General features: G+C 32.3%; 1 protein-coding gene across 2 annotated transcripts in view; it reads right to left on the reverse strand.

Moving 5' to 3' along the window:
- Window positions 1–16,283: 16,283 nt before the first annotated feature.
- Window positions 16,284–17,888, reverse strand: part of Lim1 (LIM homeobox 1) — a 56,378-nt gene continuing 54,773 nt past the window's right edge. The window contains exons 6-7 of one of the 2 annotated variants that reach the window (XM_090114382.1): window positions 17,255–17,513; window positions 16,284–16,931 (exon numbers count right to left, since the gene is read on the reverse strand). In XM_090114382.1, coding sequence (XP_089970508.1) covers window positions 16,789–16,931; window positions 17,255–17,513 — 402 coding nt within the window. In that variant the 3' untranslated portion in view covers window positions 16,284–16,788. Of the gene's footprint in view, window positions 16,944–17,254; window positions 17,514–17,888 lie in introns of both variants that reach the window. The other variant, XM_090114381.1, reaches the window with a different exon arrangement.

Below are 17,888 nucleotides of genomic sequence, written 5' to 3' on the forward strand. Positions count from 1 at the left end.
CTAACATATTTTTATTGCAATCTCAGACCTTTGCATAAATTATTTAATAGTTGATAATAGTTTAAACAAAATTAGGTTAGTCGCACGGTCCTAACCGTTTATAAAAGAACTAGCACGGGTTTTATCGCTTACCGATTATTTTAATAGAGCCGGTCCGGGTGTCCGTCTTCCCGTAATAGTCGTAATCGGCCGCTAATCGGCGCACAATTTACAAAATTGTCGATCCATGTCGACCGATCCGATCGAAACAATAGTGATGCGATGTATCGATGTCGATATAGATGATAGGAAAGTTTTGGACACGTCTGTATTGAATGTTATGTATAAACTATATTAAATGTCGTTATAGGTAGGTACATATTTACAAGCCAATTTACTTGCTCGAAAAGGAAATGGTATTTCAATATTCAAACCGGGTTCTAAAATAATAGAACCTTCCTGAAAAATTATTTAGTCCTTCTCTGTCATTTGGTAAATTGCTCAATGCAATTAAGAACTCAATCAATGACTGAAATAAAACTTTTTCTATTTGATAAATTTTCACCAAGTCATAATACATATGTGAAATAGTAGGTAAGTTTAAACATGGACTTCCTATAGACAATCTTAGTTTAGCCTTATAAAATATTAGGTCTAAGTATAGTATCCTTTTACTTAACGATGAAATGTGTTTAACTCGTATAGAAATTAACCAAACAAAATAAGTTAAACAAAAATCAATAAAATATTATCGATGTATCCTAGACATGTCAGGTGTTTATCGATGAAACGCATCAACCGCATTATTTGTAACAAAATTATAAAAACGATATAAAATTGGCAGCAAACCGCCGGCCGTCTAACCCCTGTATTGATCACAATAATCGATCGTGTGCCACGTAATTGCGCGGGATCGAACCCGCGACCCATTATATCATTATGGTCGATCGACCGAAACAATAGATTCTCCAATTATTTTATTTCAGATCTTAATACCACTCCTATATGAATCATATTCGTATAAATATTTAGAATCATTACATCACTTTTGTGTTGGATTTGAATGTAAAATTGTTAAGACAAATTTACGACCGAATTTACGAGAATTTAAAGTATAGTTTTGTTTTTAAGGAATCATCTATAATTCTCTAGGTTTTATCAAAATTCGAAAATTGAAATATTATAACGTCTAAGCGGCGCCTAGGCGCATAATTACCTTCCTACAGCTGTAATGTCTTCTCTTATTTAGATATCTTTAACTGAATTATGAATGAATAGTTTGATTGTGAAAACATTTTAGTATGGTCCTACTGAGGTCTCTTTTAGAAGTAGCATATTTTATGAAATTTCTTTCTTAAGGTCAGTAGATCAGTAGGGTCTATAAATTATAAAGGCTCAATAATAAACAAATAATTCCAGAGCCTACATAAATACCTATATAACGAATGTAGCTCGTTCTAACCTAATCGAAGGTGAAAAATTAGCATCATCTCATATGTCTGAAAATGAAGCTTAAATATTTTTCCTGATAGGTACAAATATAATTTCCAAAAGCTCACATAAAATCACAATCATAAGTTACATAACGTTGCATTCATAAGAATATTCGTTCAGTTTTTGTTACACATATAATATTTGTAAGAATATAAATTCGACGGCTGTGGTCACAGACCGCAGACACCATCGACTTTGAGCACACCGACGCAAATATTATGAGATCCAATACGTCGATAAAACATTCGAGAGACGTCCACACCGCAACTTAATGCATCTCAATATGTCGGGATTTGGTGACAATGTTTTCAAACCTTAAAAGCTTTGGAGTAGTCAAGGACCGAAATTTATAAGTGTTTTTAAGGAGAGTGAGATTAATGCTGTCCATAAGATAATTTAAATAGGCATTATGATTGTAAAGAGATTGCGGAAATATAGATATTTAAACCCTTAGCAAAACAAACATTCTTAGTGTCATTGAAATATACGTTAGATTACTTTTCGTCGTCCAATTTCAATACCAATTGCAGCAAAAGTTCAAAGTATCAAGCTCATGACTTGACCAAAAATAAACTACATTCAAAATCACGATCATAATATAATTGAGCTAATGATAAAAATCTCCACATATCTAGTTCGAATAAACCTAAATAAATAGACAACAATAGCATTGACACAAATCATAATCCAGCTAACGAGAATAAAAATAAAGGAACTGTTAATTCGTGGTTAAAACTAATCAAGTCTATCGGAAAATCGACAAACAGATTAAAAAAATAAATGAATGAGGCGGACTGTTCCCTGGCACATAAATCAACTGGACGGGATCTGGGATCTTTTAATATACATGAGAAGCTATCTCGACTCCATTCATGGACCTTTTTTATTGTTTTAATTGTTATTCCGGTGTAAAGGGTTATTGTTAAAAGACTCTGTTACTATTGAGGCCTGAGGCTACATTTTGGGTGATTTAATCTTAATTGTGGGAAATAGATGAACGTTTATGCTGTGTATGTTTTCTTGTGGTTTTCCTATCAACACTATGTACATATACGTCCTTCTCTATAGAAAAGTACTAAACTAGACTTAATTAAAAAAATGTTCTAACTCACTTTATTGTAATGAAAACTATTAAGGTCATTTGGTGGTTGGACATAAATATAAATTAATTGGTTTTTGTTATTCAAAGGTACCTATAACACCGCAAAAACTTTAGTAATCGATATTATGAACGTCGTAAATTTATTTATTTCAAAGTCATCGTGTGACTATATAAAAGTTGTAAATTTAAAAAATAAAAGAATGTCTATGGAAGTCTTGTGGGCGGCGCGCGCACAGCAGCCTTAATTACGGGGTAGCGCGCATGCGCGGCTTCTTGCCTCTCCGTAGTCTTATGGTCGGATATTAAAGCTAACTACATAAGGCTTTGCACATAATATTAATATTTATAAAACAAAAGCACCACCTTACTTTCCTCTTATAAATATCCGTATTCTTACAATAGGTATTTTGTTCATGGGATAAGAACGAACGTAAAATTTTTCGTATAGAGATCATGAACATTAAAACTAAATAGTGCTTCTATGACTTATCATATTCAATAAATTAAAATACTCCGTTATAAACGTCGAAAGTCGAAAAGATCATACTTACAGAAAAATACCTCGTTAGTATTCCAAAAGAATAAAGAAGAAATAGAATATCATTTCTATCCTTTTTCTCAATTAATTGTAAGATAATTTGTTCGAGCCCTATTTCTTCTTTTTTTTCGTAAGTAAATAAATTTGATCCATTTTCAACTACAGTACACCATTCCACACTCCATTTACACGAAACTCCGTAGCAGCGATTCGGCACATTCTTTGTAGACTCATTTGTCTTTCTGTAACAAAAATCATGTATGTATACAAAGAACATGATGCATGTAGCCTAAGTATTGATAATCTCAGTACAGCTATGTACTACAGCATTATCTGTAAAATCTCCCGCCGATGCTTTTCGAACAGGTTATTTTAATATTTCTGCTGGCTTTTCTCTGTAATTTTGAATAGACGTTCTCATGGCCACCGATGTTTTTGATTGATTTGTTATTTCGAGGTGTATCTACCCACCGTATAAATTTGCTAGAAGTTATTGATGTACGTAGATTGGAAATGCTAAAACTTCATGGAATTTTCAGAAGCTTGCCTGATTAGAATCCTGCTGTTTTACCTACATTTGGCATATCCTACGTAGTGAGTAAAGTGTCTTTAGCTAAATAGTTTGAATTAAATACTATTAATAACTCAGGCCCCGGAACCATAGACACAATAGAAAATCTATTGTGTCGTGGACCGATCGGGCCACTTGGGGCTCAATGGGTTAAAAGTAATCTTATCTTGGTCATTTAATTTCTGAAAGATACAACATAAGCAAATGTAATCATTATTTCATTTCACAAGAGTACGCACGAAGCAAATAAATGTTAATTAATATAAGAATCAACTCCAACGAATACGCAAAGACCTCCGCTACGCTATTTTTGCACAATGTAACTTATTACCAAAGAAAAATACTCAAACGTAACTGAAAAAATTAAACACAACAGAAGTCACATAGTCTAAACTAACCAATAGCACCATGACACAAAAACTAACCTATTGAAACAGTAGATTAAACTACGATTAAATTTATTTCAAATAAAAAATTGAAAGGTTGCAATGACCAAGCATTTCTTATTGGGCGGGGACATGGCGAGTTGTGGGAAAGGTACAGATAAAAAAAAAAAACGAGTCCATGTAGGTTGGGCGCAAGGAGATCGAATGGTAGCTATGTATTTTGATTCTGTCGACTTTTTGTAGAAAGTCTGATTCCATTTGCCGGAACATAAAATTGATTCTGGCCTTTTATCAGTCGCTATGTAGATAGATTACTTTATGATTACAGGCTTGACCAATTACTTTGATAAAAGTCAATCAAAGCAACTTTGGTATTTGCTAATACATATTACTTACATTTACTGTGTACAGACGATTGCTATTTCTAATTGTAAAATTATAAGAACTAAACTAAATGCCGGTGTTTACTTTTTAGGAACTTATAAAGTCTCGTCTTTTTTGGTTGGGTATGAGGCAAATACATCACTTGTGTTACTAGATTTGGAAATTGGTTTTAAGGGTCAGTACAGTCCTTCTACTCTAACCCTGCATACTACACAAAACTTTGTTTTAATCCTTGTTTACCACTACCCTTCTTACGTCTAGACCACTAAAAAATCTCAACTAACTAACTATATAATTTTAAAACATTCCTGTAGGTATATCTCTTCTCTAAGGAAATTCCTTCAAATCGTTCGTTATTGATTTGATATTTTAATCATTGCTTTTTACTAGTATATTATTATATTTGTTGTGCTTTTTGTGTGTACGTGTGAAGATTACCCAAGAAATCTCAACCATCAATGCAACTTAAACTGCGCAATAACACCCAATAATCAATAAATAAAGCAAGCCAATAAATTAACACCTACATGTATCACGTATTACGTAGGTAGTACATACTACAGTATCGTAGTTGGCTAAATATTTATGATACAAAAATAATTTCATATAAGGGTGTGGACTGTGGCCCCAGTGCCCGCGGCGTCCGTGAGCTGCACTTATCAAGTAGCGCTCACGCCCGCGCTCTGGGCAAACGTTTATGTTTTCAACGCAGTCAATAACTTCAAACGGACTATGTTTAAAATTAATAAAGGTGTTTGTAACTTCTGCTAGGCACGTAATAAGTAAAGAGGGTTGGAAGAAAAGTGAGCTTAGCTGAAAAGTGAGCTTACAAAATATGAAAACCGAGTTCAAAACATTCGTTTTCAATTTAGTCTATGGTCAAGTTTTCGAATGCAAATTTCATGGGTCATTTACATGTAAATTTGTCATTTTCATTGGTCATAGAAAAAACTATCGAAATTAGAAAAGAAGATCAATATTGTGTATGTGTTTTTTCTGCAGTTTTTAGCATACTTTTTACTAAACCTCAAAGTTATCCAATTAAATTATTGCATAAATTGCATAAAGTCACATATACAAACTATTTGTTGTCATATTGTTGTGTTGGCCTAAATTATTACATTTCCGTGAAGTAATTTTAGTGGAAATTTCACAAACGAACAAGAAAAAATAAATAAGGAGCCGTTATAAAATCCTAAGCACTAAAATGTTCTCGGAACATTTAGGAATAGCGCTAAAATCACCGCAAAACGCTCGCAAAAAAAGATGTTTCTGGTTCATCTAACTTGTCCTATTATTCGTCGTACAATTACTATTAATTCGTTCGTTGGCCATAAATTTTAGTCACCCATCAGTCAGATGAGAGTAGTGACCGTTAGACCGCGTCTCCATTGCATTTGTCTACACGACACGATTTTGTGCATGATTTTTACATTAATGTATATTTTTACATTTTTTACCACTTTCAATAATACCATAAATATATATATACCATAACATGGGAAAAGGCTTAAAATTGCACTAAGTAAATCTTACAACAAAAACTTAGAAGATATGTACCTATTTGGAAATAATAAAAAAATAGTTTCAATTATTATAAAATTAGAATTATTGAATGCTTACAAATGAAGCTATGTGTACTGGAGCCTGAATATGTTAAAAGAAAATATAATCATTGACTCTTTGGTTTAAATTATTAAAGAAGCAACCATCTTCTTATTGTAATTACTATATTTTATAAATTACACAAAAACATTATAAAATATAATAAATATTTCTTTTTCCTGAAATCAACACGCCCAGTTCTAGAAACCATAAAAAATTAAACTTTGATAAGATAAAACAATGGAAACACGCATGATGCTCCGGACAAAAAATTTCTTAATATTCATATTGCCGCTTTGCCTGCGGCGTCTTCGCGAAATTATAACAAAATAAAAACAAAACAGCTTGAATTTATAATGTAAAAAGAAGCAAAATCCCGTCCAATTTAGGATGATCTTTACACACTATTTGGCATGGTAGTATTTGGGGGTTTTGATAAAATAGTTATAGTGATAAACAATACAAAGGAACGCAGTGAGGCGTTTGTACCGGTGAATATATTTATCTGAATGTCATTAACATATATACGAAGCGACCGGCCGTAAACAAGATATGTTAATGCGGGTTTGCCTTTAGGACATATTGGGATTGCTCTGATTTTGTTCACTTCCCTTCAGACGTAACTGAAAATTATCCGTAATCGGGTAGACGTACCTACAGAGATGTTGAAACGTCAATTTGGTATTCTTGATATACTTAACCGTTTTCGGCGTTTACGTCTCTAAAGATTAATCATCTTATATTGAAATTTATCGTTTTTCTTACCCTTACAACGTAAGTACGTAAGAAAACATTGTTTTGGTGAAATACAATATAGGTACATAAATACCTATTACGTGCTGCTCATTTAAATAAATTACCAAAAGCGTACAGAGTCTTTCATAAGTTATTTTCCCAATGAAAATGAAAAAATTCATGCGATTTTCATATTATGATCATTTAATAAAATATACCAAATTATAATTTATAGCAATCTCATTTTAACTCACTCAGGAATACTTGATTCAAAAATCTATCTATTTCTTAGTGTGGACACAGATAAAAATGAAATACTATATGGAGTTCTTAAATGCCTTCTTTTATTTAAATTACACAGTTTATCCAAATGAAACGTTATATCTCCCGAATCCCTAAGTATTAACTATATGATTAGAATCGGCCAAGTAGCCATGGCTAGAGGTGATGGGCGGTCGCGACTTCCTTATAATACCAGCTCGAGATTCCCCATGGGCATTTCACGTTTACGCCTTCTGGACCCGGGAAAAATTACTTTTTAATTTCGGTAAACATCCCAGCCTGCGTCAAAAGCGCCTAGGGAGGAATTCGCTCCGTTTTCAAATTTGTTTTGTTTTACACAATTCTTTTTTAATATTTATTGTGGTAGCGTTAATGAATTTTTTGGAGCATTATTTTACGAGTAGGTAATAGTTTAAAATTATCTTTGTTCAATTTTCAACCAACTAAATAATGGAAATTAACCCTCTAAATTCTAGAAAATATCAATGTAAAAAATTTGCTTTTTATTTGTCAATGTCCCGTTATGTTCAGTTAAAATATTGCATGCATCTAACATTTTATAAATAGCTATTAATATCTTAAGACTGCAGATCGTTCAACAAAAAACAAATTACACAAAAAATACTATCTATCTTCTTAAACTGGAATATCTCACAAACAACTAATCATTAGTTAGTATCTGTGGATTCCGCGACTGTACATTATACATATCAATAAATATTTTTACGCAAAAGTAGCATAAAACTTGTTTAAAACTCTTTCCTCTTGTTCGATGTTACTGAGAAATCGAAAGGAGGATTTTTAATCTATTAAAAGGCAATTTATTCATTATATGGTCATAAAACTAATGTACGATTATTTGTGGGCTCAAAACCCTAGACTTTATTCCGCAGACAATGACAAATGAGATTAAATGCAAATTCCCGGAGATTGTAGGCGTGGCTCATCTCCCGACGAGGTCCGCAAAAAGATGATGCCTTGGGAACTAAATTCGTTATTCGGCTATAGACATTTTATTGTTTTAAAAATAATGGTGCATTTTAATGTATTTTTATACGAAGATTTAGTATGAATCGAGAAGATCTTTTTGTTTTCATTGTTGTAGAGTTTATGATATTTCTTGAACAGTGTTTATAAAGATTAATATAATGAAAACGTCTAACGAACGAAACTTGTTACGATTTTCTTAAGGCAAAAATAATGTGCTTACTTTCCATTATAGATACCCCTGAATCTTTAATCAACTTGCCCATAAGAAAATTGAGAAAAGCTTATTTAATCAAGAGTAACACTAACATACTACCAATGAGGTAGGTACCTACTTACTACTTGGCCCTAAACCCAGTTCTACAATCTAACTCGGTGTTCAAGAGTATACAATATCGTACTACACTCGATTTAAAAACCATCTCAATATTATTCTCTTATTTTACGCAAGGTAATGGTCCAGCCGAAAACAAGAATCGGTGGCGGGCAAGCTCATTTAGGTTTTTTCATAGAAATATATTAATCACATCGCGCTCCGCCCCTCGGCGGCTAAACACCAAATAATTTCTGCTATAACATTCCCGAAGGGCAGTTAAAAAAACAATAATTAATTTTAGTCTATGGCCTTTCGTGGGGCGGACGTTTTTTAAGCTTTTCGGACAGGTGAACCTAGGTGCAAGATAAAATATATTGCAACGATTATTAATGTTAGTTTTCGGCATGTGGCGTCTTAATTTTAATGGCTGTGAAATGTTTTGGGAATGTGCTGTTGAAAAATTTACTATGAATGTCACTGTTCGCTTACGAACTTAAGAACGATTGGATGAAAACTATTTAAAATTTAAAACTTTTTTACCAGTTCGTGTTTGTATGCTGATTGCTGAACGATACGAGCTAATTATTCTTAAGTTAATGGTTTAATGGTAGGTAGAATTTTCTCGTGTTTGATTTTTAGGTTGAGAATTTATTGCATTGCTACTGTTAAAATTTCAATGGTGATTTATTAATTACACACCTATTGTACGTTAGATGTTAGTAGATATCTTTCATCTACTTGATTATGAAAAAAAAATAGAATTAAAATACGTAGAGTACCTACTGAGTATAAAGCCCGTGCACCGACATCAAACCTTTTTAGTAAATAGCACATCTAAATAATATGTAGTTATTAATAATATCAAATCTTTTTTATTTTTAATTTTCCGTTTTTGAAGTCGGTTGTTTTTAAAGTAGTTATTTTTATATGACATAGAAAGCCGGTTCCCTATCTTTCTCTAAAAATAACATATTTGGAAACAGTTATTCATTGATGAGTCAAATCGTATGTAATTTTAATGCGTAACCTTTCCAAATACGACAAATAAATAATGTGGGTAATTTTCCGATCACGCGTGTTTCGGCAAAGATCACACGATTGACCAATGGGGTGCGCGCACGCAAATGTCAAATATAACACGTGCTATTCACGGATCTCTATGGAGCTGTTAATTTTTGGAACAAAATTTAGTGATATAGACCTACGCAACAAAAACAAAAAATGTAAACTTAATACCTTTAAATCTAAACTTCAAAAATATAAGAAAATTATATAGGAAATTTTTTGTACTAGTGCGTGTTGAAATTCATACATTGACACTTTTCAGCAACACGCTGCAGCTGTTATCAGCTACTAGCCGCGCTCCGCGGTTTCACCCGCGTGGCTCCGCTCCTGTTTTTCTTAGCGTGATGATATAATATAGCCTATAGCCTTCCTCGATAAATGGGCTATTAACACCGAAATAATTTTTCTAATAGGACCAGTAGTTACTGAGATTAGCGCGTTCAAACAAACAAGCAAACAAACGCTTCAGCTTTATAAAATTATAATATTAGTATAGATTAATAATAAATCGCAATATCATATTTCTACTGTACTACTATCATCATCTACTGCCATGGTTAAATTAATTATTAATATAATATTATTATATATTATAATATTACACGCATCAACCATTAAAGGTATTAACAGCTCCATATAAATATTCCTAGTTTCGTAGGTGTCAGCAGTCGCCCCTACACAATAACAATTGCTCTAATTAATGGACACTTGAGGGAATTTTCACGTTTATTTGCCGTTCACTGCTTATTTAATGAGTTGATGAAATGTTCAAATATTGGTGTGTTTAGTATACTTGCTTAATTTTATATTTTCTTTCAAGAGCCAGATAAAATCTATTCATCATTGTTACATTAAAAATTCCATATGCCAGTACAATTATTTATTTTGAATGGAACTCAACACGTCATTTAAAAAAATAAAAGATATAACACAATTTTCGCTTCTACTTCAGTACCTAGATGTAAAAATTTGAATATGGTTTATGTATGGTTTTGATAATAGCAGCAGTTTCTACTACAAATTTCCAATTTCATCAAGTGAAGTCAAAAGTCCCTTTATCGATTCGGCACCTCAAAGCAAGAGTCATACAGTTAAAACTTATGAAACAATTATTATCAACGAAGTTTTTCATCTACAAAATTGAAATGAAAAAACATCTATAAAAATGAAACAAAGCCGGATATAAAATACAAGTACAAGTACATAGGTATGTAATAGAAATTCCAACACTTACCGCGTAATGTTCATATTTAACATAGAACAAGATAAACTCCAAATAAACTCTTAGATGGAAATTTTGAATTTTCGAAAAGTTAATCATTAAACAATATCTTAAAAAAGCACGTTTTAAGAATACAAATACTTTTTAAATGTTGAATGGTATGAAAAACAATAGATACATAATATTTTTTTTTTCAGAAACATCGTCAAGACCACAGAGTAAAATAATAATTATGCAGGTAGAAAAAGTTCTGTTTTGAGGAAATTTTGTTTTTTTTTTGCCCCAATTGAGAACTGAATATTTATTAAAAATAAAAAATTAAATTAATATCGAGATATATGTAAAATGTAAATGTAACTTTTTTCTTTAATTTTATTGTTCGATTTTTGTTTAATTTATTTTGCAATTACCATAAGCACAGGCCATAGACAATCACTTTTTTTCTTTTCGGGTCGGTGACGGTAGACGGTAGTTATTTCTAAATTCAAATCTAACTACCAACATTTTTTTTATTGATAGAACATGTGAACATACTGATGCCGCTGAAAACCTGTGATGTTATGATATTATTTTTAAATTCATTATGTTGTGTTTAAAATAAAGATATCTACACATATAATTTAACCACGTACTCAAAAGACAAATTTGTAAAGTACCTATCTGTGCAACGGTAAGTTTTTGATATGCTTTCGTTGTTTTTAGGTGTTTGTAATTTTTATATCCCGAAAATTAAGGTACATATTAGGTACAATGGAAACTGTAGGATATGTGTGTAATCCTTTAATAAGTACTTTAATATCCAAAATTATTAGTCTAAGTTACTATCAAAGTTTCCATACACTCGACTGTTGATTGTTATTAACTTTTTCAACGTTACAAATTTATCTTTTTCTTGTTATATGGCAAAATTATCTACCTACGTTTAGGTGTTCTGATTTCAAATATCAACCTCATGCCATTAATCGTGATTTATGTTTCATTAGCGATTTTTTCAAATATATTTTTACTATTACAGTGTAAACTAATGTATTGTAGGTAGTATGCCCTTGAAAAAAAGAGAACATTATTGAATTTTATGCGATAATGTCTTTATTTATCCTTGTTAAGTATGTACCTTAATATTCTAACATACTCTTTCTTTTCAGCATATACTGTTAATCAAAATCGGTTCATTAATGATTACGATTTATTTATTTTTTAGGTTTCTACGGTAACAATTTTATAATTGCAGGCTTAAGGCCTACAGCAAGCCACATCGGGCTTCCACTAATGGCGTCATGTCAGACCTCTCGATGGCCGTAACAAATGCTGATTGATTGAAAATCTCCTTCCACCTTGTTACTTGCTACAGATAATATAAGCTATCTGATGTTTAATGTGCTGGACTGTTAGTAGAGAAACTACTGTATTGGAAACTTGGTAGAGTATTTCAGTTTTACATTATTTATTTTTAACACGCTCATATTTTAGCAATTGCATATTACTAGCAGTAGGTAATACACACACTTTTCATATACTTTCTCATAATATACTTCGTCTTCTCTTAATAATTAATGGCTCCACCCGATAAGGAGGGACTTCGCCAATGCTTTCTTATACAATTTAGCTTCCAGTAAATTATGACGTTGATGTGACGTAGCCTTCCTGTGTCTACATTCTATATGTAACATCCTGTTTTTATAAATTTTTATTTAATGCTCTAAGATTTTTATGTAAATATCAAAATAGAAAAAGGACCCTTCACTAGCTGATTCCATATCGATCTTGTTACGTAACTTGCATAGACATCCACATAGAAGGCACACAGTTCAATACATAGCACACAGAATACATAGACGATCAACAAACAGCACATAGCCATAACGACCGTAGCAGTTCCAATTACAAGCAACCACGGGAATAGTTGATTCGAGCGTGCGAATCACCATGTGTATGAGCCCTCACAAATTACAATTTTCCTTTACGACGTCGAGGCACGAGGGTTGCGGTTGCTAGAATAAACTGTTGGCAAATCGAAATAGTATTTATCACCTGTTCTTATTACTGTTTTGGAAAATTTTATGAACTTAATTTTTAATGTAGGTACATATTTCAGTTTGAGCAGTGTCTTTGGGCATGCAGTTGTGTATAGAAAACTGAAGTCATTGCAGAAACGATTAATTATTATTTAATTTAACCATTAATAATGTGTTCGTAATATGATTAAGTAGTGTTTGTGATGCTAATCAAAAAACATTTAAATAATGGTAACACATATAGGTATTTTGTTTTGTAATTTTATTTAATGCAACATTCTGTTCATACTTAATGCCATTCAACATTCAACTAATTAAATAAAAAGTTTTAATGTAAATATTGTAGCTCGGTAGGTATGTAACTATTTTTTATGAATTGTGTGTAAATATTTAATTATCATTTCAGTCTTAATTTTTAAACTCGACAAAAGAAAGACCGATTCACCATTAAAACTGAGTTCACACGTACCTACATTATTCATACCTAAAATAATTTACAAAATATCTATCAAACAAGAAACGACATTCATCACAACTTACGTGAAAAATTAAAATTAACCTTAATTTAATCGATTAGTTATTGATATTAAATATTTCTAACAGCTCTTTACACTTGTTCAAATTTGTTGAAATAAGTTCTGGATGTGAACTTGGTTTTCATCAAACTGAGTTTACTTTGATGAAGTACAATCGCAATTGTTAAATTACGTTTAAACGTTTTAAAATCGTTGATTAAAATCATTGGTGTAATCGACTGTTAGACTTTGTAGAGTCAAAGCCAGTCTTTGCTCGATTTATAATTCTTATTTATAATTATTTTTTATCTTCAACAAAGTGTAGAACTAATACCTATGTAAATTTTATATTTCACTTCAAATGAAGTAATGAAAACTACGAACTTAGAACTGGTTTTACGGGTTAGTTATCTTTTGTATACCTACTATACTATTTATTATCAAAAAGAACAGTCACTTTACTTTTATTACTAACTTGAAGAAGGTTTATCGTACAACAATTACCTAATAATAGAATGCAAGATGTAGAATATACCATGGCCAAGCAACAAGTTGTTGCACTCCCATCTAGTTTCAGAAAGTGGTTTCAGCGATAACGATTTTACATGAGCATTTAAAATAGCCCACCTCTGACTTCAGCCGGCAAACAGAGTGTACAACCTTTGTAGCAAACCAAAAAAAGAATTTTGCTTGGACACAAGACGATGCTGCATCTCCTAGGATGAGATTCCAGCTATGACTCCCACATGGTAAAAAATAAGCAAGTGGATTAATTTCAAGAATACGTTTTTGGACACCACTTTTTTCACCACGCATATTCGCACCATTATCATATCCTTGGTCTCTGCAGTTTTGCAAGGATATACCTAACTGTTCTAATTCAGTGATTATATAATTAGTCAAACTCTCAGCTGTGGTTTTTTCGACGGCTAAGAATCCAATAAAATGTTCTTCAATTTCAGCTGTATTTATATTAAAAAATCTTATCCGAGCGAGCGAAGCGAGCGAGTTGCAGCAGCGGCCGGTGTAAATATAGCGATGAGTGAAGCGAAGAGCGTGTTAGACTAACATATTTCAGTAATATTGTATATAGTAAATTATTTTTTTAAAAATAAGGACATAAAGAAGTTTCACTTCTTTACGTGTGTACTCTAGTACACGCACACATTTTCATTTTTTTAAATTTGCTTGGGTGGGTTGTTGCGCGAGGCCCCTGCAAGAGCGAGGCCCCGGGCGATTGCCCTGTTCGCCACCCCCTAAGGCCGCCGCTGGCAACAACTTTATGCACTTTAACTAATCTGCTTTTTAAGTTCTTCAATATAAAAAATAATTTTCAAAATGGGTCATGTAGTTCTTGAGTTACATCGTAATAAAAAGAAAATCTTTTCTCTTCTCTTTAGAATATTATCAGTTATGTAGATTTAAAATATTGTCTCCGATTCACTTACTGTTTTAGGTAACTGCTGACAGCAAAAAAAGCAATAGTTTTGAATTACGAAGGTTGAATTACATTAAAACGTTTTTGATGAAATGGTTAATCATTCAGAAGGTAAGATTGAGCACTATGGGAAAAGAAGCCGACAAACAAGTGAAGCTCATCATAGCAGAATAACATCACAGTATACAGTAACATTCTGGAGTAGAGCGCGTAGATCGGTAGCTCTGGGCATCAGATCGTAATCACCTAAATGCATAACATAAATGATAAATTGTTCCGGAGAAGTAAATATCATTTTTTGAAGGAAATTAAAGTGAAAACATCTATCAAATGGTGCCATTGGAACTTTCGGCTCTACCCAGCTCTAGCTACAGCGCTAACAGAAAACACAGATGTGATACTTTATCATGCACTTGCGGAGTAACTACTTAATTAAGTAAGTAATCCCGTTGAAGTGAGTTAGGTCGATCTGGTTTTGAGTTTCTATGTTGGTGTTTAGTACTCTATTTCAATGTAACTATACCGAAGCGAAACATCATATAAATCAAATTACTCTCTGATCATTTAAATATATTCAGTAGCTTAATCCATAAATCATCTTTTAATAATGAAATACATCGAATAAGCACCTATTCACTTTTTGAATATCTCTCAGGTACGTATAAAGAAGTAGCAGTTAGCATTAACCTATTTAAAAAAAAAATATTGTTGGATTTTTGAATAGCTGCGTGTGAAATTATAAACATCTATTGTTTATGTTGATTTTTTCCTTTTTCGTGTTTTTTTATTAAATAGAGTTTTCATTTATTGCCATAAAAACAGTGTTTAATAAAATAGTGTAAAAGCGACATTTAAAACAGAATGTTTCTGTCAAAAAACAGGTGAAGGATATCGATATAAAATAAAATAAACCCAGTTGTCGAATAGATTTTAATCTTACAGACAATTCCATTATATTTTATTAATTTACTAAATACAGATAGACAACAGTATGTAAGTACTCGATATTAACACTTATAGTAAAGTACAAACATACATACAACTATGCGATCCTGTTTTATACACATTTTTCTGTGTACTGAACCAAAAGTCATTCTTATAAATAAAAGTAGATACTAGAAAGGATGCCATTTTAAAATGAATATCTAAATTATTAAAAAAAAATATCTAAAATGTATGTAACGTTATATACAAATATCCACATACCAGTATTAGCAGAATACTTTGTAAGGTTAGCTGGTACCCGCTTTGAAAAAAACTTATACTTGCACTTTAAGATATACATAGGTTAAATTGCATAAAGCATTTTTCTTATTTTTTGGTTCAGTACACTGGAAAACGTACTTATTTTAATGAAATACAATGATCCCTTACTTATGGAATTGCAATGAAAATACCTCTATAATAATAAATATCTTACATTTTTACAGTCAAACTAACAATGATTAAAAAAATCGACGATCGTTAAGTTAAAAAAAGCAATGCAGTTTAAAAACAATAAATGATAATTAAGACAAATATTCAAAAGTAATTAAAATGATAAAAATAATTTCAAAGATGTGATTTACTTATTTAAAACACTTGATATTATGCTCATTTACGAATAAGTATATAATATTTACACTCAATTCTTTTAACAAGTCATTATTTTGAATTAGGTCTTGTAGTATGTACTATTACTCTTACTATTTCAATTTACCTAATTGGCTAATAAAAAATAATTAATAAATACACAAAAGATAATGCGTATAAACTATCTTAAAATAGGAACCAAAATGATTTTGTATAACGACCACGTTCTAATACCTACTAAATAAATTATGTATTTGCTTTATCTTAGGATATATTATAAAACTTTATTTCTGTACACTATTCACAATTTAATCACAAAACGTTACGTGCATATAATGCTAATGATATTTAATTTACAAAATTGCATAGAAACAACCACAAATCGTACCCTTGAAAGTGTCCATTCACGAATCACAAAGGCGCGTAAACGTAAAAATGCACAGAACATAAACCGGGGGAAACGTTCACAGATAACACAAGAATACCGGTATCGTTTTCGTTATCGGTTCGTAACGTTATTCAGTCCACAGTATAGCCAATCGAGCCGCATCAGTCGTGGTAGTCACGCGGCTCCGGCTTCAGCTACCACACCAGGCCCTCGGGGTGGAGGGGCGGCGGTGCGTCGCCGAACGTGAACTCGGGGGACGAGGGCCGCGGCAGCACCAGGTGGTCGGGCGGCGGGAACTGCTCGGGGAACTCGCCGCCCGGCAGCGACTCCATTCCGCCTGCGAAACGACCTGCTCCCGTTAAACTCCTGGCACATTATGCACGTTGGTAAATAATTGCAGTTGCAAAAATGTAACGATATAGGTAATCTATGCTTTCAAAAAATTTACTGTATTATCGATATGATATGCGACTAATATAAAAAATCGTTACTAAAAATGTATCTGAATTTTTCAGATGTTTTGAAAGGAATTTAATTTCAGATATGACTTTACCAAGCAAATATGTGTAGCCTATACGCAATATACTGGAATGATATTCATTCTGCTTATAACAATTAGCATTTGAACATATAACAAGCTTTATTTCGAAGTCTACCAACCTGGCTGATTAAACGGCATGGAAGGAGGCGGATGGAAGAACGGCGCATCATGGTGGAACGGCGGACCATAGCCAAACTCGAACTTGCCATCTGCTGTCGCGAAGTATGGGAACCCCGGAGGCCCTTCCTCCAGCCCTCCCGGCGAGAGGTTCATGGGGAACCCTCGCATCTTGCGTGACGAGCCGAAGAAAGGACCTCTCCCCATTGATGTTAGTTGCTTTAAACGTCTCTCTTTTGAACGCTTATTTTGAAACCACACCTGTTGAAAAGAAGAATATAGGTAAATTATATATTTGTACACTAAATATAACGTAATAGTGTCTAAGATTAGGTAAGTTCTCAAAGTTAAGTTATTTTTCCTTTCAGAAAATATGGTGAACATTAGAGTATGATACATAAATATCAGCAGCAGGTCATAGATACACTTTCAATACGCAACTTTCAAGTTTTAATTATATAAGCTTCAAATATTTTACAATTTCAATTACAAGAGCTATTACAAGTTGCAACACATTGTCTATCTCGATACCACAAAACACCCAGCATTTTTAAACAAACCTATTTATTTCTTAAATTACATGAAACCGCGTCAATACAAAATCGCGTAAACGAACTTTGTAAGCTTAATAAGCAA

This window comes from Colias eurytheme, chromosome 21, assembly GCF_061535395.1.
Source record: "Colias eurytheme isolate Ceu_HAF_F1 chromosome 21, ilColEury1 Martin Lab GWU primary, whole genome shotgun sequence".
Taxonomy (NCBI): Eukaryota; Metazoa; Arthropoda; class Insecta; order Lepidoptera; family Pieridae; genus Colias; species Colias eurytheme.